This window comes from Peromyscus californicus, unplaced genomic scaffold (assembly GCF_007827085.1).
Source record: "Peromyscus californicus insignis strain IS unplaced genomic scaffold, ASM782708v3 Scaffold_12__1_contigs__length_115047231, whole genome shotgun sequence".
Classification (NCBI taxonomy): Eukaryota; Metazoa; Chordata; class Mammalia; order Rodentia; family Cricetidae; genus Peromyscus; species Peromyscus californicus.
The window spans coordinates 37,592,391-37,617,688 of record NW_026294413.1 but is presented as its reverse complement, the minus strand read 5'-3'; the positions used below and the strand labels follow the sequence as shown (position 1 = coordinate 37,617,688).

At 36.9% G+C, this 25,298-nt stretch overlaps 1 protein-coding gene across 3 annotated transcripts in view; it reads right to left on the bottom strand.

The window, feature by feature from the left end:
• Positions 1 to 25,298, bottom strand: part of Diaph3 (diaphanous related formin 3) — a 502,378-nt gene that overhangs the window by 174,671 nt on the left and 302,409 nt on the right. For all 3 annotated transcript variants that reach the window (XM_052732620.1, XM_052732621.1, XM_052732622.1), the window contains one exon: positions 5,415 to 5,538. In XM_052732620.1, coding sequence (XP_052588580.1) covers positions 5,415 to 5,538 — 124 coding nt within the window. The remainder of the gene's footprint in view (positions 1 to 5,414; positions 5,539 to 25,298) is intronic.

Here is a 25,298-nt window from a genome sequence, read left to right as displayed (position 1 = left end):
TACCATTCTGAAAGACGCTGTAGTTAATGTGAGAATGGTGAGTCACTGGTAATAACAGATGTTTCCTAAACGGACCACAGACAATGCTGCTGGGGAGGGCTTACTCAAAATGTGTCCGGTGAGAAGTCAGGGCATGTTATTCACAAAACTGCACACATGCATGTACTTGAACACAATGCTGAGATATAATGTAACAATTTAAGAAGAAATGCTTGGTTGAAGGTCTCTGGGTGATTCCACATTTCTCCTTTCCTGTCCATAGAACTGCTTATAAGGTTCTGAGTTTTAGCCATAGGCACTGCACAAATATTACTAATTTTCTCCCCACATGCGGGAAAACGCACATCGTCAAGAATCCATTTGTTAAACAGTTTAAAATAAAGCCATGCCACGTTGTAGATTTTGAAGTAAGAACCATAAGTGGGGAAACATCCAAAGTGCATCAGCATATACTTAGAAAACAATTATACTGAAAGATAGAATGGAAAAGATGACCAAGAACCAGAGCTACGGAAATGACATGGTTTTGTCCTAACAGCCAGGGGGGTTTTAAGTTAATTTTCTTATCATTATTATGTATAACACAATTTACTCCAAAAGGAAATGAAATGGAGCATTGAATAACGGGAATTATCCAAAATAATAGTAAAGTCAGCCATGATTAAACTAAGTCAATTTTGGAAACAGCCAAATCAATCCTTAGATGCTTGAAACGACTGTCTGAGAGAGTGGAATAAGAGGCTACACGAATAAGGCATACTACTTTAGTGTTGTGGGTCTCCTCTTTTAAGGGACAGTGAAAGAATAATTATCATCTTCTAAATAAAAACCAAAACTAGATGTCCTTGTGCCAACTCTTAAATCCCACAAGAACAAAATGTGAAAGCCTGGCATCCTGGCTCCTCTCTGTAATCTCAGCACTTCGTGGGCTGAGACAGGATTACTACTATGGATGTGAGGCTAGCCTGGGTTTCAGTGTGAATTTGTCTCAAAAAAAAAAAAAAAGTAAATGAACACATAAGTAGGAGATAGGCTGTATCAGTTTTACCAGCATCAAGTTCTATAAATGTTCAGAAAAACATAGGAGACATGCAACAAAATAAGCTTTTGATAAATTGATGTAAAATTAGTGACAGTCACATGTTACATCTACCTCAAATGTTTCAGCTTGAATCACTGTAATTGTACTATTTGGAAGATGCATGAGATGCAGATCTGTAGTCATATAATCTCAAAACCACTAGAGCTAGGGAGCTAAAGTACAACTTGGTACCGGAGTCATTGTCTACCACTACTGTCGACTGCCAAACTTCCTCTCCGGATACATTCACAGTATTTCACAGACAACTATTACATTGTCACCATTGGAAACACACTGCTTCCAAGAGCTGGGGACACAGCTCAAGTGAATTAAGTGCCTACTGTGCAAGCGTGAGGCCTTGCGTGGGAATCTCCAGACCCACGTAAACGTCAGGTGCAGGGGCATAGAGTTATAATCCCAGAAGTGAGAGGAAGAAACAGGTACGCACCCGTAGCTCCCTGGCTAACCAACCTGGCTATCTGGGTAAGTTCTAGGTTTAGCAAGAGACCCTGTCCCAAAAGCATAAGCTAGAGAGTGACTGAGGAGATACCAGAAACCAACCTCCAGCTTCCATGTGCACAAAGTTCTGCTTGTGTACACAAGTGTGTATGTGTTTGTGTGTGTATACCATGCACAGCGGGGGGGGGGGCACACAATCTTTCCATTAACATAATCAATCTTTCCATTAACATAATGTTCAATGATCAACTTCAGTGAGATCCATGTATCTAATATCTTTGACAAGCCCTCTATAAAACCCAAGATCTAGCCAAGTGTTTCAGGAAATAGTCACAAGTTCACTGCACCTCTAGGTACTAAACAAAACAGTATTTAACAAGATAAGCTAAGGTTCTGTGGTCATGAAAACATACATTACACAATGTGGAAACAGATCAGTAAAAAGAGGCGAGAACTTCCCATAATAATTAACATGAGACAAATGAAGGTTTCTTTTGTTACACAGCAAGACAGAGGCTAACTGAGGAGAGAAGGGAGGAGAGACAGGTTGAAAAGAGGCTGGCTAAAAGAACTAGGTCACTACATGTAAGAGCAGAGAACACCAAACTGCTGCCAATGGAATAAGGTCATTGTATACTGGAGGATTTAAAAAAAAGATTCAGTAGTGGAATATTTAACACAAATCTTTAAAAACAAAAACAAAAAAATAAAAATAAAAATAACACAGGGACGGTGGCCACAAAGGAAAAATTCAAGAAACAAAAGCCAGCTCCTCAATGAGCCAACTTCTCACCCTTCAGCAGGCTTATTCAGTGCAGAGCATTCTTTCACCCACTATGATACTGTAGTTTGACTTCTTTGATGATGTCCCTCTCACCCCCAAAAGAGTTTTCAGATGCGTTTCCTACCAAATGTGCTCTCCACGATGTTGAGTATTGTAGACATAAGTCATTTGGTGAATTTGCAGGCTCAGTTTAAACATCTACTCTGTAATTTCAGAAATTCCTAGACATTGCTATCTTGCAGAACAAGTCAACAAGATGAAATGAAAATAAAGTTGAATTTTGATGATGACATTAAAAAAATATAGCATGGGAAATTTGGTACACAATTTGTGCTTGATACAAAAATACACAAATGTCTAGTAAATTAATTTTTCTTAAAAGACTAGAAGGAGGAGGTAGAGAAGAGAAGGGCATGCTCTCTGGTCTACTTCTTAGTTTTTTGACAAGAAGAAAGGCTGCAGAATTTAATGCCAAGAAAGGAACAGACACAGTATGGCATGAACCCTGGCATTTTCTCACATTTCTTGGTGATAAAAAAGTACACTTCACACACCTTCCATATACCAGCAGGTGAGTATACCTTAAATTTGTGGTGTACATTTTTTAGATAAATGTTTACTGTGGAGCTATTCAATTAATTATTGTTCTGGCCAGGCTTAGAAAGTGGAAAATAATATTATGAGAAGGGTGATAACATGAAATAACTGTAGATGCATTTAAATGATGTACCACAAACATTTTTGTGGGAAGAATGCAGATACACCAGGCGAGAATGTGCTGGAAGAAGAAGAACATGGTCTGAATGAATGCCATTAGTGAAATCTCATATAACAAAAGTTTCTTCAAAACACTTCAATTAACAGATTATTTAATACTTTATTGAATAGTAATTGTTTAAAATGAATATTTACTTGGAAAGATGCATTTTTAACAAACTAAATGATATACAATATTTGTCCAGAATTGGTTGTAGAACAAAGTTCTTGATATGGACTTCAGTTCATATGCTTTTTCAACATAACACATAAACAAAGTAAACAAAGTTGGAGTACTAATAACAAACTTCAGTTAGTATGTTTTTATTCATTGTGCATTTTTGCTTCTAAGCCCTTCTATTTTCTGAGATCCAGGAAGCTCACAATTTGCCATTTTAATAAGATCTGTATAAATGCATTTAATATTCAAAATCTGACTTGTCAGTCCTAATTAAAGTAAACAAAGTCTTGCAATGAATGAATTTAATTACTTCAAAACTAGTATGTCTAACTAAGATGAAAAGCAAACGAATGCAGGCGAATCTTGGCAAAGAATATTTATGATTATAAGCTTTGTCAATAGCAGAGTGCACCAACTGTTCATATATCTGACTTCCAAGAGACACATGAATGCTAATCAGTTCATTAGAGGCTTCTAGGTTGTGATATTTAGCGACAGGATATAGTAGCTCTCCTGTCCATGGAGTGTAATTTTACTCATAATGAAAAACTGTTTCCAGCAAAGCCTCATCCTTCCTGCTTCTGATTTCTTGCTGGCTGCGTTTTATGAGCTGCACACCTTACAGGAAATCAACATCATTCAGAACTTGTGTCATACGAACACGGGTAGGGCTATGTCCTGAGACTGTCTGCTGAGCAGGATTTTACTGCAAGCTTAGGAATTCATGCTAGTTTGAGAAACCCAAGCTTCCTAATTAGCTACTCACAGTGTATGACGAGAAGCTACCTTTGAACAAAATCTTTTTAAAGATGCGTTTTATATCTATGGGGAATAAAGCCGAACAAGTTCAGTTAACAATGCTTATAGATTAAAAAAAATAGTCACATGTGCATTTGTTAACCTGATAAAATGATTGAGAAACAAATCCAAGAATAATTATAAAAATATAACTAATTTGTCAGTTGAAAGGGTCATTCGAATCTAATCTTCTGATGGATATTTACTTAATCTTTAGTCTAAAAAAAAAAAGAAATCCTTACCAATCTAGTAACAGATACAACCCCTTTAAAAGGAAGCTGGGTAGGACATAAGACGCGAGAGGAAACAAACATATTATCCTGAACTGATGGCTACTGAGTGCATTTTTATATTTCCTGACAGAGATAGAGAAGGAAGATAAAATTGAACTAATTCACAATTAAGCTGAAAGCACATATAATAAAGTCTATGACAAACCAAATAATAATTTTCTGATTCACTAAATCTCAAGGGAGAAGCAGAATGAGGAAGTCATTTTATTTCAAGTACATCAGGATAAAATATTACGGAAGTCTATTTATAAGTTCTGATTCTAGAACTTGGTTGTCCTTTCATATAGAATTCAGATATCCATATGGGATTTTAATAATGCATTATCACAATATTTCATTACAACGGAAAAGATATCCATTACTGATTTCATACTGTGGTCTGCCAAGCAACTTAACTTTGGCTTCAGGAAATAAAGAAGTTCATTACTTCACTAATTAAAGACTAAGCTACGAAGTTATCGATAACAAACTTAAGTGAATACAGAGCAAACTGTAAATCAATGAGAAGCAAGCATCACGCTATTAATTTACATACATTGTTTTCAATTTCATTTTGAGTTGGGAGAAGCAGTAATTGTAACAAGCTTCTTTTTTATTTTGGAATGACAGAGTGTGTCTAAAGGAAACACTCTGTGGAGTCAAAGTTAATTTCTAATGCATATCAACCCTTGAGCTTGTTAGTCATGCTAGGATTTTATAGTCTATACCTGGTTCCTGAAATAGTCCAAAAGTAGCTAAATTACATTTCACGACATTAGATTCAAACTTCCTCAAACTAAGTTTTAATATTCTTTATCAGACAGAATAAGGCAAACAGAAGGAACATGATAAAAAAAAGATTCTATTATTCAAGAAGATGAAAAACAAAAAGTAGAAATCCTTCGTGCATTATTCATGATAAAATACACCTTGGTTAATTTACCTGAAAGATAAAAGTTAAACCTTTAATAAATTGTCACTATGTAATTTACTTTAGTAATACACACACACTTAGAACACTAAAAAAAAAAAAAATTGTCAATCCAGTTGACTACAGACTTATTTAGATATCAAAAGGATATGGACATCTTTATCAAAAACTTGTCATGCAAGTCCTCAGGAGGGGGAAAGGTTTCCAAATCCTTCTCAAGCTGTTGAAGCTGCCTTCCCATCTGCTTCAAATTCTTTTCCAGCATTTCTACAGAGACTAAAAGAGAGCATATTAAATGCCTTGAAAGGACAAAATTATAATATATAAAAGGTAAAACAATCTAGCAACAAAATATTTGTTAAAAATACATTGTAAGAAAATTCATTCTAAAACATTCAATTTCATCAAATTTAATCTATAACCTTTTAAATTTTAAATCCAGATAGAAAGCAAATCAAACAAGCTACATAAGCCAATGCCACTTAAGAAATACTTGTTTAAAAGTAGACATATTAACTACTACATATAAAACAAAATTATCTGGTGATATAAGGGCAAAGGAAGTCCATCATTGAAATGCTGGACTCAAATACAATTGCTACATTTTCCAAGATACCTCTTGAGAGAACTGTGATTAGTTGGGAAGGATGTGGTAAAAGTTTCTATTGGTCAAACTAATCTCTCAAGGGAAGGAAAAGTAGGAGAGGACATTTAAGATGACAGAGACTCTTTACCAGGAACTAAGCACTAACAATGTTTATTATTTAATTACTAACAGAGTCCATCTTTGAATTAAATCTGCTCTCACAATACACATGAATGGCGCATAATTACCAAGAGTACTGAGGCACAGGCAGAATGAACTGACCTTGCAGCAAACAATAAGCATTAAAAATTAATTCTCAAATCTCTGCAGAGTCAGTCACTTTTACATGACTAAGGTAAGAAGTTACTATTACATAAAGTAGACACAGTGGTGGCCTTAAAACAACTTTATGAATATTTATTTGCTTTAGGTTTAGATAAATTTTAATAAAAATCTTATAGATGTAAATTATATAAAATTGTTTTTTACATGAATACAAAAATTCTAAGTATCCTTTCATTTTCTAACTTTGAATTAATTGTGAGGAATGATTACAGTTTTACCTATAAGTGTCGACATACTCAGTGAGACGACCTAAAGGACCAGGAAAATGGAACCTGGTTTAAGAAAAAACAACAACATACCCAACAATTATAGTTTACCTTCTTGGTACAAAGAATGCAACAGGAAAAAAGAAAAGCGAGATCTGTAAGCTCGAGGCTAGCCTGGTCTACAAAGCGAGTTCCAGGACAACTAGAACTGTTACACAGAGAAACCCTGTCTCAAATCCCACACCACTCCCTGAAAAAATGATGTATAAGAACATAAAGGGATGTTTGTGGTGTTTTTATATAGTTATATGCTGTGGGATGGTCTGTATGTCAAATGTGTTGCTGATTGGTCAATAAATAAATCACTGATTGGCCCGTGGCCAGGCAGGAAGTATAGGCGGGACAAGGAGGAGAATAGAGCTGGGAAGTGGAAGGCTGAGTGAGAGAGACACTGCCAGTCGCCATGATGACAAGTCGCATGTGAAGATGCCGGTAAGCCACGAGCCATGTTGCAAGGTATAGATTAATGGAAATGGATTAATTTAAGCTGTAAGAACAGTTAGCAAGAAACCTGCCACGGCCATACAGTTTGTAACCAATATAAGTCTCTGTGTTTATTTGGTTGGGTCTGAATGGCTGTGGGACTGGCAGGTGAGAGAGATGTGTCCTGACTGTGGGCCAGGCAGGAAAACTCTAGCAACAGTTATATACAAAACAATAGTCATATCAACAGCTTTTCAACAAAATCTTGACATATACTTTTATGTTAATTAACAACCTAATTGTTAGATATAACAATTACTGAGTCAAAGACTGAGTTACATGTAATAGTTGTCTGAAGAATGATGATACTATAGCCTTTGGCTCACACCATGATGAAGCCATTCTCAGTTTATATTCACAAGCATTTTCCTAAATGATTTTCTTCTTTTCTGGTCTATATCCTATAGAGGCTTTTCAAAATGAGGTAAAGGCTAAGACTATATATCCAAGAGACACAGTACATGCTTAGTTTACAGGAGGCTGTATGTTTAGTTTTACATACCAAATTAAAAATAATGATACAGTACCAGACAATGGGTTGCAAGAAATGCTTCCACTATGACAGCAGTTAATGTACTGATTGATTCTAGTTAATTCTCTTTGCCAGCATGTTGCTGTACACTGCTCTTGATAATATATTGTTGCAGGATATTTGATCACACTGTGTGAAGATGTGTCTGTTTTACCTCACCAGCCTAAGGCACCTTCTGATTGGTTCAATAACGAGCTGAAAGGCCAATAGGTAGGCAGGAGAGGACACGCAAGACTTCCATGGAGAGGAAGCAACTCAAAGGAAGAACCTGAAATTCTGGGATTCAGCAGCCTGATTCAAAGGAAGTAGAACATACTGTAGTGAGACGAGGTAACAAGCCATGTGGCATAAAATAAAATAACATAAATGGGTTAATTTAAGTTTTAAGAGCTAGTTGGGAACAATCCTAAGCAAAGGCCAAGGTTTCATACTTAATAAGAAGTCTCTGAGTCATTATTTGGGAGCTGGTAGTATAAGAAAAAAAAAGATTGGCCACAATGTATCATCTTATGTCTGCTTATCAAGTATCCACAACCAAGGCTTTTATTTGATCTATAATGCTTCATTTACTTTTCTTACTTCCAAGTGGTTATTTTGCTACTTACTAAGTGCTCTCTCTGAATTACATACCATTACATACATGCTGTGGGATAATGCTTTTATACATTGGTTTAATAAAATGCTGATTGGCCAGTAGCCAGGCAGGAAGTTTAGGCAGGATAAGCAGACAAGGAGAATTCTGGGAAGAGGAAGGCTGAGTAAGGAGACTCCAGCCTGCTGTCCAGGAAGCAGCATGTAATGGCACACAGGTAAAGCCAAGGAAAACATGGCGACATATAAATGAACAGAAATAGGCTGAGTTTAAATGTAAGAGCTAGTCAGTGGTAGGCCTGAGCTAATGACAGAGCAGTTTTAATTAATATAGGCTTCTGAATGACTATTTTATAAGCGGTCCATAGGAATGCAGGGGCCTGGCAGGACCAGAGAAAAACTCCGATTACAAATACATTTTGTTCTCCTACTCCATTTGATCCCTCTTCTAATGTCTCATTAGTAATTTCTCAAGAAATCTCACTAGTGGTTCAGTAGTCTTGTTGGGGGGTGTCTTTCTGTATGCTGTGAATATATGTTGTTCCTACTGGTTAATAAATAAGCTGCTTTAGCCTATGGCAAGGCAGCTTAGAGGCAGGCAGGAAATCCAAGGAGAGAGACAGGAAAGAGAAAGGCGAAGTAGGAGAGACTCCAACCTGCCACCCAAGGAACAACATGCCAGCAGATTGGTAAAGCCACGGAACACGTGACAAAACATATATTAATATAAATGGGTTAATTTAAGATATAAGAGCTAGCTAGCAAGAGGCCTGCCATAGGCCATATAGTTTATAAATAATATTAAGCCTCTGAGTGATTATTTTACAAGTAGCTGAGGTACCATGGGGCTGAGCAGGACTGGAGTAAACTTACATAGTTTTTAAATTTAAAAATTTTATACAGAAAATACTATTATGTAAAGATTAAAAAGAACAAGAAATATTTTTCATTAACTAAGTAGGTGGTCAATAAAGTTTGAAGTCCTATACCAGTTTGTGCTATGGATTACATTTTGAAAGTTTATTAGTACTACTGCCATAAAGTAGTAATCACTGCACTAGTCGCTATAATAAAAACAGTACCGATGACAACAGTAGACCTTGCTAAGTAGTGATGTATGCCTGATCTGCCTTGTTCTCCATTAATACTCAAAAGAACATCATAACCTAGGTATCATTAGTGTTCCTAGTTTACAAAACAAGGAAAGTGAGGCTTAGTGTGCAATAAAAGCACAAACAACTAAAAAGTGCAATGTTATTTTTAAAAAGAAACACAAAATAATATCCTACCACTGAATAAAACCATAGTCAAAATACTATATTAGGGAAAAATCAAAGGCAACAACATACATGAGTCTGAGGATCCTCATAAATCAAAAGACAAAGGGAAATGTTGGGAAATATGTTTAACTGATAGTTCAAAACAGATGCTCAGCCTGAAGCTTGGCTGAACACATATTTACTTAATAAAACGTGTTTACGTGGTTTTGAACCTAGGTTTAATAAGGGGTTCGATAGTTTCAGTAAGTATAAATGTTTCTGAACCACCTGTAAATTTCCTAAAGAACATATAGAGAAAATGGTTCCCAACACTGGAAATCAACAACCGTGAGTCTGAGTAAACAAACTAGGGAAACAAGACAAGTACTGAAGGAGAACACAGCTGATGATGTTAGGGTGGGGTTGCCAGTGCTTAGGCTGTACTTGTTTTCTTGTACCAGATACAGACTTTTCCAACACTAACTATGTCTCTTCATTTTTTTACAATCAGATTTCCCACAATTCAATGTTAGGCTAACACTAATTATAGAAAGTTAGTGGCATACTCAGAACACAGATTCAATGCCATAAGACAACCTTCATTTCAGATGCCAATTTCAAGTCTAGGCAGCCATCCATACTTCTGAACTGGCTGGAAATTTTAGGATCTTTCCAGGCCCCTTCCCTAAAGTTCCAGAGTTCACTAGGATGGCTCATGAGCTTGGGAAAGCGCAGTCCTTATAGTGGCAGTGCTACTAAACTGGACATGACACAGGAACAACCTACGTAAGGAGAAGCCCACCACAGAGGACAGGAGAACGGGCAGAGCTCCCTGCTCTTTGGGAACATCTGGAGGCTCACAGACTTGGAAGCTCCCTTAGACTCTTTGCTTCAGTCTTACTGGAGTGTCATTACAAGGCAATGGTAATTAAATCACTGGCCATTAATGACTATCTCATGATCCACAGCCTCTTCTTTTGCTCCCTAGAAGATTGTGGGGAGGGGATGTTAAAGTACTCATCCTCTACTCACATAGTTAATACTTCAGAACACTACTCCCCAATGAATAGAAGGTGTCTCTACCCAGTACAGTGCATTGGGGCTTGCTTTCTTGTGATGTGGAGCAAATTCTCTTATGTTCTATTTCAACATCAGTAAAAACAGAATATCTCATCTCAAATTGTCACCTCACTGACATTTCTTAAGAGATCAAATCTACTAACATAGAATAAAGTGCATTTTGTATTATGTTTTTCTTATTTGTAGAAGTGAATAAGAAATTATAAAACTTAAAGTTAGAAATGAGTGATGCCAACATTTAAGAAACAATAAAGTCAAGGAGTTCACCAACACTAATACATTGCAGGTCAACAGGACATTGAGACATCTGTCTAAAGAAAGTCAGTGTGCTCCAGAGCAAAACATTAGCGGTGTTTGGGGGCACATTGAAGGCCAACAGCAAGAAGTGAACTACCTTTTAAAGTGATGCTCGTGTGGCTACCCTACAGACAGTACTCCTACTAAGCCGTTTCTTCCGCTTCATCTGTACTCTCTTCATTACATTACTTGTACACTGTGGTTAAGTGAATTTAAATGTAATTGACCAACCTCTCACTGCTAGCTTTTAAGTAAGGACCAAAATACATTTGGAAGAGAAAAAGCAGTGTGTAAATTCCATGCTAATAACATACAATCTAATGGTTGCAGCATTCAATGTGTAACACTAAAGAATAATTTAAGAATCCCTCTGACCCTCTGATGCTTCCATTTTTTTAGGAATTATTACATTTCTATAAATAGTTCCTTTGTTCATTTTTAAACAAAATTTTACCCTTAAGGGTCAATGATTGTTTTTCTTGAGTAATTTCAAATAGACAGGGAAGTTTTCAACTGTACCCTCATTAATTTACAGGTGTATCTGTGAGTCATCTAGAGAGTGGACCGTGTACTCTTTGCGGGACAAGGGCTCAATCTCACAAGATGACACCTGTCTCAGATGCCAGTTTTGGAGTTTGGCTTAGCTCAGTGGTAGAGAGACTGGCTAGCAAGCTTAGGGCATTGGTTTGGTTCTTAGCTCATCAGGGGGAACATATGGGTTCCAAGTCCAGACAGCTATCAATCTTGAATTTGCTACAGATTTGAAGAGTCCTCGAAGCTCCTATCTATTACCTATCAACCATGTGACATATCTTGACTAAGAAATGAACCTTTTACCATTACTTAGAATAAACATAATGAAAACAGAACTGTTATCAAAGTTGGCTAACATACTGTAAGGTCCTCTGATTTGTCTATTTTCATGCAGATTTGATCCATAGGCTATTGTTCAATGACCGGAGACATACTGCTCTCAACCAGCTCATCTATGGTGGAATGACAAAAGGACCACTATAAGTTGTTTACTGTACATGAAGTTGACAGTTTAGAACCTTCCCTCTCATATAATATTCAACTGTATTCCATAGACATCTCATTCCTATGTTCAGACAGAATAATAAACAATCCCTTGAGTCCTGAACTTCCCAATTTCTCAATGACTGTCCAGGTCTTACGGAATACATTTGCCTCCCTAACTTCCTACTATTTATCTCCAACACATCTCCACATTGTGCACATAGATTTCCACACTGAAAATAGTTCCTAGATTTCTGTGGTTACATAGTATTTGAGAACTTGAACTAGGACCTACCCACAACCTGTCTGGATCCAGGTCTTATAAAGTATTCTCAAATACAATATACAGCTTAAGTTCTGTTGTTCCCATTCCTCGTCATCCATCATGCATGTGATTCTATAAAAGATACTCTTCTCTTGGACCTTATAACAAGAGTTGAACCCCACCAAGTCTCCTGGAAGGTGTGCTTTCTATTATTAGAACAATAAAGTGTCTCAAACTGTGCAGCTGATGTAGTCTATCACAATGATCACTTTATGTAGCTCTGTTCCCCAATGGCTGGGAATTCTGTAAAAGAGGACTCTATCTCATGCGCCTCACAGTTGTGTGAGAATGGCCTCTGCAATTAGCAAAATGCAATTAAGCTTCATCTATGGAACTGAATATGTCAACAGTTCTTCTAATTTTTATTATTATTAAAGTTTTATTCTTTTATCCAAAAAAGAGGACTCCATATTCCATTTCTTTTTTATCTTCAGAAATATACAGAATATCTGTATGTTCAAACATAACATATTGACAAATATCTAAATGTATGTTAGAGAAATACATTTTGAATTTATCTTCAGCATCTCCTAATAAAGTTATTAAAAATAAAATGTGAAAACAGCTTTAATATCTAGGACATCAACATCTATCACACATGCATTTCATCAAGCGTGTTGTCATTATGACAAATATAGACCAGTAGTGATGAAGGTTTAGAATAAAACGTAAATAACAACGTTCAAACTTAAAGCCATCATGAATGCAAGTTTTCCAAAATATCATAAAATATCATAGATTTATTGAAAAAAATTTTAGAAATTACATATATTTAAGTAATCTTTGCAATGGAAAATGATCCATTATAAATTTTCCTGGGCTTTGATTATTTCCTAACAAGCTTATGAAATGTCACATTCATTCTTATACACCATGAAACAACACAAGAAAAGTAATCTCCTTATAAAAAGTTTAAACACTTATTGCAACTGGATAAGTTAAACATTTGAACTAAATTAACTTTCCTCATAAACAGGAACATTTTTCTATGTGAGGAACAAGTTTCAGACAAATGAACTTTTTCTTGATAAATTCAATAATAGCTGCATAGTATTTTATGAATGCCAAGTTAAAAATAATAAAACCAGATGGGCAAAATAGATAAGTGGTATTTTAATCCTGAATATCAATGAGGTCAACACAACACAACAATTAGAATATCACAGTAAAAGTGGTAATATGAAGACTAAAATTAATAATGTTCAGCCCGGCGGTGGTGGTGCAAGCCTTTAATCCCAGCACTCAGGAGGCAGAGCCAGGCGGATCTCTGTGAGTTCGAGGCTAGTCTGGTCTACAGAGTGAGATCCAGAGGAGGCACCAAAACTACACAGAGAAACCCTGTCTTGGGAAAACAAAACAAAACAAAACAAAACAAAATAATAATGTTCTAGGCTATAGAAAATGCACAGAAGGACATGCTTGTGGTTTTTTGCTTTTGCTTTTTTTTGCCCCCCATCATGTTGCCAGAGAAAGGGTTTGTATTGGTTGAAAGACATGGAGAGTAAAAACTGATAAACAAACGGGGAGGTTCTAAACGGCCCATTAGGAAATAGGGAGCACACACTCCTGTTGCAGTGCTTCACTTGCATGTGGAGAACGAATCAGCCTTCTCTGCAAGCATGATGTGGGTTTTAAAGGGAAAAAGATTTGGGGACTGAAAACTAATTGTGGGACAAAATCAACTTGGAGGAAATCATGTGTAATGTAAGAACTTGAGAAATCTTTTATATCAACAGAGATATTGATGAACAAGGTAAAATTTAAATTCAAGAAGTACATAGAAGACATAAGTGTATCAGTAGTCAAAATGATACATGAAGCTAAATCAGAGTTTTGTGTGCACATACAGGAAAGTGATGGTACTGCTTTTCAATGTGCCACAGGATAGATATTAAGCATATATGTCCCAGATGGGGAAGCGGGGAAGCTAACTACAGACCTTCACTTCTTCCTCATCTCCTCCAAATCTAATCCCCCAGTCTAATCCCTAGCTCTGCAGCAACCAATCTCCTGGGTCCTCCCTTCCCTCCCTGCCCACATTTCCAGTGGATCACACAGATCTTCCCCACCAACCATCTTCCTGGACTCATGGTTTTATCCCAGTCCCCAAATTTATCGGGCATTTCCTGAGAACCAGTAGATCACTTGGCCCAGGGAAGTGGATAGGCTAACTATGGATCCTAACCTTGCTCTCCACTCCTCCAAATTCAATCTCCCAATCTCACCCCATCACTGTAGCCTACCACCTGCTACTGCCATGTCCTCTGCTATGCCCCAATCTCAAGTGGATCACATATATCTTCTCCTTCAATCCTCCTCCGCACTAATACATTTTTGGAGGGAGTGCAAATTTGTACAACCACTAAGGAAGTCAGTGTGGTAGTTCCTCAGAAAGATGGGAATAGATCTATCTCAAGATCCAGCTATACAACTCTTGGGCATATAACAAAAGGATGATTTATCCTACCACAGAGACACTTGCTCAACCATGTTCATTGCTGCTCAACTCATAATAGCCAGAAATGCAGAACAACCTAGCTGTCCCTCAACCTAAGATTAAATAAAGAAAATATGGTACCCTTTACACAACAGAGTATTATTTAGCTGTTAAAAAAATAAAAACATGAAATTCTAGCTAAATGGATGGAACTAGAAATAAATCATCCTGAGTGAGATAACTCAGGCCCAGAAAGACAAATATGGCATGTAACCTCTTATATGTGGATAGTAGCTGTTAAGTCAGTGATAACTAAGCTACATCCATAGACCATAGCAGTTAGTTAAAGAGTAAGGCACTGGGGGAATAGGGACATATAGATCTTAGGAAAGGGATATAGAATGGATAGTTATGAATGGAAGGGAGGGGGCTGGAGGGGAAGGAGCAAGTGGAGTAGAGGAAAGAAAAGGGGAATGAGGGGAAGATAAGAGGGGGATGAGGGAGGGAATATAGTGGGAGAAAGTGAAAATTAAAGGCCATTTGCAGGGTAGTATGAAAACCTAGTTCAATAGAAACTTCCTAAAATATATGCATAGATGAAGGAAATCTTGATGAAATCTCCACATAATGGGTGGGAGTCCCAACTGGCCATACTCTATAACCAAATGAAGATTCCAGTACCTGGATTGCATTATATCTAATTGAACTGCTGGCAAAGGGGTGCCATGGGAACCCCCAAACAACCCAAGACTATAGGTTGATCACCACAAATGGGTGGAAATGCCCCACCTCTGAAGACAACATCCATACAATTCACTGAACATGGAAATGTCAAGCTGGTGCCTACACAGTCTTCTCACCTGTATATGAGAGTGCCTTTGGTACAGGAAGGGACTCTGCACACTACCAAAGGAGAAACATAAGCACCAACCCAGCCATAAACCCTTTGACCTACAATGATGTTCTGCCTGCAAGATATGATAGTACAAGGGTGGCACAAAGCTTGTGAGAGTAAGTAACCAGTATCTGATTTGACTAAAGATCCACAACATGGAACCCATACCCAACACTGCTTGGGTGACCAAGAACCTGAGACTAGACAGCCTGCAGACACAGTATAAAACCGAATACTACTATTCTTATTAAAACAAACAAACAAACAGAAACCAACAACAAAATGACTCCTAATGACATTCTGTATTACCCATCAGTGCCTTGCTCACTGAGAGCTAGCCAAGTGATGTACATGTGTCATCTCTTTTCTGTGCATTATGTCCTACAATCACAGCTAAAATGGAAATTTCAATCCAGCAAAGACCTTTGTGCTTACAGCTTTCCCGGACCCCATATGGGTCTGTGACAAAAGCTTTTGTTAAATGGTGGTATACTCTTGCTAGTTTTCCTTTTCAGAAGCTCACAAGAAAGCCTTGTCCTTTCTAAGCCAAGTATCTAGTACAGTGTCTACTGGGAAGTGAGAATTCATTCTTTATAGGTTCAAAACATCAAAATGGATTGCTAGGTACTAATTCTTTTATTCATTAAGTGTATAGAACTGTGAAAGCTATTTGCTGAGAACTTGCTATTACTGATATTTATAGACATATTTATAGGAGAAGTATGTCTCACTAGTGACTGATCAATTTAAATGTATAATAAGGATGAACCCTTCTGAGCAAAGAGGAAGGTTACACATATATATTACTTTTCTACATGTGTCAGGTTATTCGTGCATTCTTTAGCCTCACATATGAATGTGAGTCAACATAATTTCTGATGTTTCTATAGTATGTGCCTGCTATCACATATTAACTCATATTTTACAGCATACCTTAATAACTCTAGGTTGACAAATTTGTTTTGAATGTAACCTGCAATAAGAGTTTAACAAAAATAACTAACACTTCAAAAAAACTAATTCTGCATGGTGGAAGAGTGGCTGGAGCTCAGTTTTTTGTTTTTTGTTTTTTTAAAGGCTATTTAGTGATATAACTGCTTTTTAAAAAATTGATTTGGGGTCAAACTTCAAAATGTAAATTTGAAGAAAAAATTTCAGGTTAAAGCAGGAGTACATTCGGAATCTACTTTATAAGTTCCATACAGGAATGCTTGGCTATTCACCTGCTTATGCGCTTGGCTATAAACTTAGGACTAGTATAAATGCTGTATGCAGATTGTTTTCAATTGTATAAAGGTCTCTCTCACACACACACACACACACACACACAGAAATACAGGTCTACAAAATCTTTGGTTATATATTTTCAGGCAACGTAGTGGATAATTCTTAAAATAGAGGTAACCATATAAATTAAAACTCTTATATTATCCACACAGACTTGTATCTACTTGCATATTAATGTCTACAAAGCTAGATATGTGTACCAGATACTTCTATTGAAAGATAAAAGCATCAACTATGATGAACACAGAACATTTAAACATTTTATTAGGTTCTGTACCAGCTTTATAAGCAGTTATACATTTCTATCTTCATTGTACAAATAAGCATTCGGGGGCTCAAACACAAGAAGCTACTTGAATCAGGTCAGTTTTGAATAGGAAACAAAATAACACCAAAGACTCATGTGTTAAAGCATTGGGCCCTAGCTGGTGATGTTATGAAGAGGTAACTAGATAATGAGCGTACTAATCTTGTTGATAGATTAACCCCCTGGTGAGTTCATAGATCAACTGATTATTAAGAAATAGGGCCCACTTGGAGGAGGCAGGTTACTGGTGGCCTATCTTTGAACAGTGCATCTTGTCCTAAGCCTCTTTCTCTTCCCCTGCTTCCTGGATGCCATGAAGTAATCAACTTCCTCAGCAACACACTCCGACAACCTGGAGAGTCTGACTTGCCTTCAGCCTAACTAATGGAGCCAGCAGACCTAGGACCGAAACTTCAGTAGAAATAGGGACATCATTTAAGTAGCCACTTCTAAATTGCAGTTGGCAAAAATAAAAATATCATCCTCCAGCCGGGCGGTGGTGGCGCACGCCTTTAATCCCAGCACTCGGGAGGCAGAGCCAGGCGGATCTCTGTGAGTTCGAGGCCAGCCTGGACTACCAAGTGAGTTCCAGGAAAGGCGCAAAGCTACACAGAGAAACCCTGTCTCGAAAAACCAAAAAAAAAAAAAAAAATATCATCCTCCTTTCAGTTGGATATTTCAGGTTATTGTGTCAAAGCAACCCTAACTAACTCAAGGGTATACCTCTATCAAGCTGGCATTTGAACCCCAGTTGCCTAACTTCAGAGGTAATGATTGAAATAGCAGCTTCTCCCACATTACCGTGTCTCTAATATCTAAACTGATGATGACAATTTTTGTTTTACCATCTAAAATAGTAAGCTACTGTGCCTTTAATTCTGACAAATATATGAATTTTAATACATTTTGTATTTGGATATGATGACAAAGGAACAGGGAATTTTACAAACTTATCAAGCGTGACCCTTAAAAATAAAACCAGTTCACAGTTTCATGACAAATGAGTTCCAGATATAACTAGAATACTTCATAATACACAGAGATGCTGGCATACCTTCAAGAAGTTAAGAGAGTGGTGATAAAGACAACTGTAGCTGGTTGAATGGTAGCCATAGAAATGCACATCATCCCCAAATGTCAGAATGTAACCTCCTTGGAAAAATGAAATAATTGTGTAACAAGTTATCTAATGACTGAGGATTCCAAGCTCAGCATTAGCTACCCAGATACAAGAAAAGGTAGCAACAAGGATAAATGCAAAGCATGCAGAGTAACATGTCTATAAACCAGAGATCACTGCCGGCAGCCACAAAAAGACAAGAGAAAGCATGAGATGCTTTAGTCCTTGGACCTTTCCAGAAAATTGGACTGTAGCAACTACCTTTACTGGGGATTTATATCTTGTGGATATGGGAGAGAATAAACTTGTTATTTACAGGCATTCAGCTATGGTGATCAGTTATGGAGGCTCAGGGGAATTAATAAAAATATCAACTCAAGATTTGCAAATTCTCTAAACACAGACAGGCTTCTGAGGAACAGGTACTAATTTTGCCTGCAGCAACTTATCGACTCTAGGCATCTTCTACCCAGCCCCTGGAAGTTACACATTACCTTGTCACCCAAGAGACAAAGGAGTGCTGTGGGATGTCCTGTATGTTTTGAATATATGTTGCTAAGATTGATTGATAAATAAAACACTGATTGGTCAGTAGTCAGGCAGGAAGTATAGGATAGGCGGGACAAACAGAAAGGAGAGGCTGGGAGGTGGAAGCTGGAGGAAAAGCCAGCCCACCATCCAGGGAGCAGCATGTAAAGGCAGCAGGTAAAGCTACGGAACACGTGGTGACATATAGATTAACAGAAATGAGCTGAGTTTAAGTGTAAGAGCTAGACAATGGTAGGCCTGAGCTAATGGCTGAGCAGTTTAAATAATATAAGCATCTGTGCATTTATTTTATAAGTGGGCTACGGGACTGCTGGGGCTTGGTGGGACCCGGAGAGAAACTCTCTAGCTACACAGGAGACTGCCATAAATGCTTGTTCCATCTACAGCTGAGGTGTCTTTGTAAAATACAGGTTCGCTATGGTAAATTTTCTTCTGATTGCCCTATCGTGACATCTATTATCTTCCTTGTTGGTAATTTCCCATTCCATGCTGCAAACTTTGTAGCGGTAAATAGTGCCTCCATGCCAGCAGCTTGAGGAGAGCTCCAAGACCTTGGCTGCCATTACAGATACTGCTCCTTTATTTGATCTTAGCTGTGGCTCATAGGAGACACTGACAGAACTCTTCATGAAGCTACTTCAAATCTCTTGCTGGCCAAAAATCTGCACACACTGTAAACTGTTAGTTTCTTGGGAAGATTAATGCTGTATTGATGCCACTTTCAGTCTGTTAACCTCCAAAAAGATATAGAGGTCTTCGTGATGGAGTTTTCTTCTTCATCATCATCTATCAACCAAAGCAGCAGCGGATTCAGGAAATGTTCCCAGCTCAGTATCTCAAAAAGCAATCTTTAGCTCCAAGTAGTTCCTGCATGACCAGTGTTCTTCAATGTCACACTGCAGCATCTTTAATCCTTCCAATGATCTTGGCCATACTGCTTTTGTTCCATCTGGCTGCTTTCCAAACAGTTTATATTTGTACTATAAAATGATCATATTAACAACCTCATATCCAAGTTTCCAGTTTAACCATTGAAGCCACAGCTATATAGATTCTCCTTGATATCAACTGGCAGGAATTAGATATATGGCCCCTTATCGATACACAGTGCTTGTAATACAATGTAAATAGTGATCAGAAATCCAGTGATTAACTTGGTAATGATCAAATTACATACTATCGTGCTATTTTTATATATTTAAAAGGATGTACTGTAAAATTTAATATATCCCATTATGTTTAGCTAGTATAAGCAACACTGAAAGTAAATTATATTTTGAAAGTAAATTTATCTTTATTATATCTAGCTTTATTAGTATACTGAAATATACTCATTAGATGTCTCTAAAATCAAATTAAACATTACAACATATCCTAGGAGTCCCAGGCTACCTTTATGGCCACAGCTGTTATTCATTGTTCTTTCTGTAGAAACTGAGATAACAGCTCAGAAATGACCTATGTCTCCCCTGTGGTTACTTTCAAGAGATAATTCAGAGTATTCTCAACTTTCATCAATTACTTGCTTTAATTAAAATCACAAGTATTATATCAGTAAGCGGGAATAAATATAAAAGAAATATACATCCAAATACAGTGAGTAAAAGAAAAATACAAAAACAAACTTGACATACTCTACAATAAGTGAATGCATGCTAAAAGGAAACCAAGGAGATGCCAATCAGTCGCACCCTAACACTAAACATGAGTGTTCATAGATACATTTATTTATAGAGTGTTTTCATATTTCCTTGTATATCTATTCATTTAAACATCGTGTCTATTAAAAAATCAAATAATATTCATAATTATTCCCAAGTATGATAATTGATAGTATGCAGAGGGATCTTCCAGAATCATAAACTGTTTACTACCGAGAACTTTGAATAGTCCATTTACAACTTCTTTCAGATCTAATGTGACAAGGTAAAAAAAAAATCCAGTATATGCTATTCTATTCTATGGGCAAACATCTCTAAACAAAGAAAAAATAATCTTCACTGGATAGATTAGCTGTCAAATCAATATACCAGTTGGCAAACACTAAGTTATTGTCTCACAGTTCTAGAACACATTTGGGTGGCCCAGGCTTGCTTTCTCTGAAGACTTTCACCTCAGCCTGTAGAGGGCCATCTTCTTAGTATGTCATGAAATAGGCTACACTCTGTGCATCTTGCTGACAGGTGGATAATAATCTAACTTTCCCTCTTTCTATGCGGACAGAAGTTGGGTTACACCAAGGTACAGTAAGGCATAGCACAATGGTCTCATTTTAATCGGAGAAATAGCATCCCTAAACACAGGCAAGCTCAAAAATCCTTGAGCAGGGTCAACATATGAGCTTACAGTAGACATGATTCAGGCCCTAAAAGCTGAAGTAGCTTTCCCCTGCTCCACTGGCAATGCCATAAACCAGTATCTCTTATCATGACTTTCTATGACTAAATCATTCTGTAATATCTACACCATAATGTAATGGAGTATCCTATCAAGTAAAGTCATTTCTGTATGGACAGAAATGTATAAACTAAATGTATGTCATTAAATTCTAATACTGTACAATATGAAATATTAATGAATTATATATCTCACTCAAAATTTAAAGTTCCAATCTATAAATAACCTCCAAAACTTGCTCTTTTCAATGAACACAGTGTTACCTGTGTTGTTAACTCTGTTCTGGGGGGACAGAAAATTGCACTTATTTATCTATTAACACCAAATATCATAAGAGTATACTGCCTTCTGATAAAATTTGTCATTTTGGGGACACAACAGCTCAAAGTTCGTGGAAGTCTTTAGAAAGCCTGTATGCTGGCTACAGAAGATGAATGTGAAATTTTCAGATATGATGCAGCTTCCAGGTGGCAGCCACCTGGAAATTAAATGTTCTAAGTGCTCACAGTAGGTGAATAAAAGATAAACATTTGGTACTTAGTAAGGTATTTATCATAAAATGTTGGAAATGCATGAGGAACTAGAGAGTAGGAGATATATTTAGCAGACAACTATTTGGGTCAGATGGAGGAATTACTAGTTAGAAGCATACTGATAGAGGCTTAGAAGGAGAAAGAAGTATATTAAATAAGATGAAAAGAAATCAAATATGACACATCAAGGCATCCTTTTAAGTGGTAAGAATACAGACAGAGAAAAAAATTAGAAGTGTGGCTTCAGTGAACCCACTTGATAAGATACAGAAGGATACTTCTGAGAACAGACTTCCAGGACCAAATTCCATTCTTAAAAAAACCCAGGAACAGTCTAGAGTAGAAGACTCTTTAAATAGTGATATAAGGATTCCTGGGATATCTACGAATTTATTCTTAAGGGAAAAGTCAAAGGCTGACATACTTACATGAGGTTCCAATAAGCTCCAAAAGGAGCCACCAAAGGGGGCATGCCACTTACTACAAGGTGGCTAATGAACAGACAAACACTCCAGGCCTCAGCTTTCACACCTTTCATGGATTCAATGGGCAAAATCCACTAGGTGGTCTGTATTTGAATTGCTAAAGGCCATACAGAAATCAACAAATAAAGGGAAACAAGTCAGAAGAAAGTGAATCAGGAGACGTTTTCTCAAGTACATAATTTGGGAGGAGACATTAAATGCCTAGTGTCATATTGTGGCCTACTATGATCCTCACACCAGCCTGAGATTCAGAAGAGAACAGCCAAGTTGTGGCAGGCAAAGATGTGAGCTGAGATGGAAAGTCAGCAAAGCAAATTTGTAAGTCATTACAAATGATGGCTGTTATGTCCTTGGGGATGGGAGAGAGAACCTCAGGAGAACCTGCTGTGAGGGGAGAAAGAGAAGAGCTCAATCTATATGTAGAGATCACAAAGAAAAGGCAGGAAAGCATTAGGTGGGGGAGAAGACTGCTGGGATACACGTCAGCCTGGGCTGGATTGGCTGCACTGTAAGAAGATGGAGTACACACTGGACCAATGAGAGAACACCATTTCTACACAGTAACCACTAAGCACAGCCTTGCTGAATGAAGGAAATGAATAACCAGCATGCCATTTGTCTAAGAGACAGTTGAGGAGGGAAGAAATGGATCAGTATACGAGCAGTTATGATGACTCTCAAAAAAGACTGACCTTTTAAAAAGTTATGATGTAGACTAACCATAGTTTTTGTGTTGTTGTTGTTATTGTTTTTTAAATCTTATGAGTTTTAATCATGTGTGTGTGTGTGACAGTGTGGGCATGTGCCAGTGCTGGCCAGAAGAGAGCATGAGAACCACTGAGGTTGGATTTACAGGGGGTTCAGTTGCCCAATGTGGGTGGTGGGAAGCAAAGCGGGGTACTCTGGAAGAGGATCCTTCCGGTTTCACTGCAGCTTCTTTTTAACCTGCCTTCCCAAAAAACAAACAAAAGTTTTTGTCACTTGCTGCACATTAATAATTATTCCACTTTTACAGATTTCTGGGAGGTAGTAAACAAAACCTTCACAGACTAAATTAATTTTAATTATGTAGACAGGAAAAAGTGTATTCAACCCTTAGAATTCCATAAAAGAAAGAAATATTACCATGGTATACAGAAATACAATAATGAACCAAAATATTTTCAGTGAAACACAACAGAAAAGCCATAAGCCATTATTTCTTAGAAAAGAAGCATCCTAATGAAGTAGATTTTTGAAAATTGTCAGTCGGGTAAGCTCATTAGTTGCAATAAAAGTTCCCCCTGCTGATCTAGGAGTACCTAATGACCAGGATTTGTTATGGCTCAAAAACAAAGGTACTTTTTAATTCATGTGATAGCTCACTGAGGATGTTTCAAAAGTGGAAACTTTAAATGATGATATGTAAGAACATCCAATTCTCCAAAGCAAACACAGACTTATTTCATCTAAAACATTACATTTACTCCTCTAATATTTCCTTCATTAATTGGATCATATAATGAAAAGGAAATTATGCTTAACAATCATCTACACTATTAAAAACCATTATTCTGAATATGAAGTTTGTTGCTCCCAGTGAAACATATTAGCAGTATCTGCTGACCCTTGCACACACATGCCTTCGCTGTAACAGATGGAAACCCAATGCCCCAAGGCCCCTGAATGCCCCCCACTGGAACACCAAGAAGGAAACAAACAGAAGAAGCTGCTTACTAACTTAAACTCTACAAGTCTTCACACAAACTAGAGAGTTTTCAAAAGAACAGAATGTCAGAATGTTTATATAGAATTATTAAGTAAAATTAAATGAGTCAAAAAAGGTGAATTTTCAAAAACTTTACACCCAAAAAACTGCTCGAAGAAAAATGCTAAGAAGTTTTAAAAGTAAACTGAGTCAGGAGTAGTTAACATTTGTAGTCCTATCATCCGGAAGGTAAAGTAGCAAAACTGCTTCAAGCTCAAGGCCTAGCTGCGAAGCAGAGTTCTTTCAAAGACAGGCCGGGTTATAGAGGGAGACCCTGTCTCAGCTTCCCCATTGCCTCTAAGACGCATTTAACCAGAATTATGAAGCGAGGAAGTAGATACAGTCTTGAGGTCTATGCACTGTGGATGCAGAGATAAGGGAATCAAATTTCTGAGGACACGCAGGGTATAACAATTAGTGAATAAATAAATCTGCAACTATTTAAAGGAATGGTGACTGGTAAGAAATTCCAACTCATTATCTAAAAGTACTGCACTGATTCTTCTTATCTACACAATCATCTTCGCAACAGTAAAGAACCTATCTGCAATGCAAGGGCTTTTGTGCCATTTCTATACAACACTATGCTACTTACAAATGCAATGTTTAATGTTACCTATCATGACATTTGCACAAATATTCCAAAATTTCAAAAATCTCACCGTAGTAAAGTCATTTTCCTTGACTAAAGGATTTAATTGTACATTTTAGATTGCCAAGATTTTTTTTTTAAATATGTTTTTCTTTCATTCACTTCTAAGCTTCTGGTTCATACCACAATGACCTAGAAAACAATGTGAGCCCTTTTCTCTTCTCAAGTACATTTAGACAAAGTATCATTCTCTATCTATCCATTATTGATCGATCTATCTATCTATCCATCTATCTATCTATCTTTTCTTATATCAAGGCCATTTAAAGTGACACGTGGCAATATAAATAATTTTAAATCATTACAAATGAATAGTAAAAGGCTTAATGTTGCAATCAGAAATCCAGACTAACTGTTTTCAAAAGGCTATTGGAAATACATACTTCAAAGAAATTTATATCAGGGTAAAATTATAAAGAACATCTCATACAATCACATTTCTCTTTGTAAATAAAATTCTCAAATTGCCACTTGACAGCAAAAGAAAATTTTAAGGTACAGGGACTAATAAACAATTTGAGAAATAGTATTCCATTTAATGCAGAAAAAAATAAATTATCCTTCTTCAGGCTTATATATTCCAGTATGAACAAGGAATTAAAGAGCTCACACACACAAAAATGATTTGATCTTATTACTACTAATGGTTAACACAAAAAGAATACAGCTATCACACCACTGTGAATGAATTGTCTTCTAAAACATACATAGACAAGTATTTGCTTGAAAAAACATCCATGTTGAATATAAGTGAGAATTGTACTTCAATGATTGCCAAATTTTTAAAATTTAAATCAGATTAAAATGAAGTGTCAACAACAGGTTCTGTCTCAACTCTTGACAACC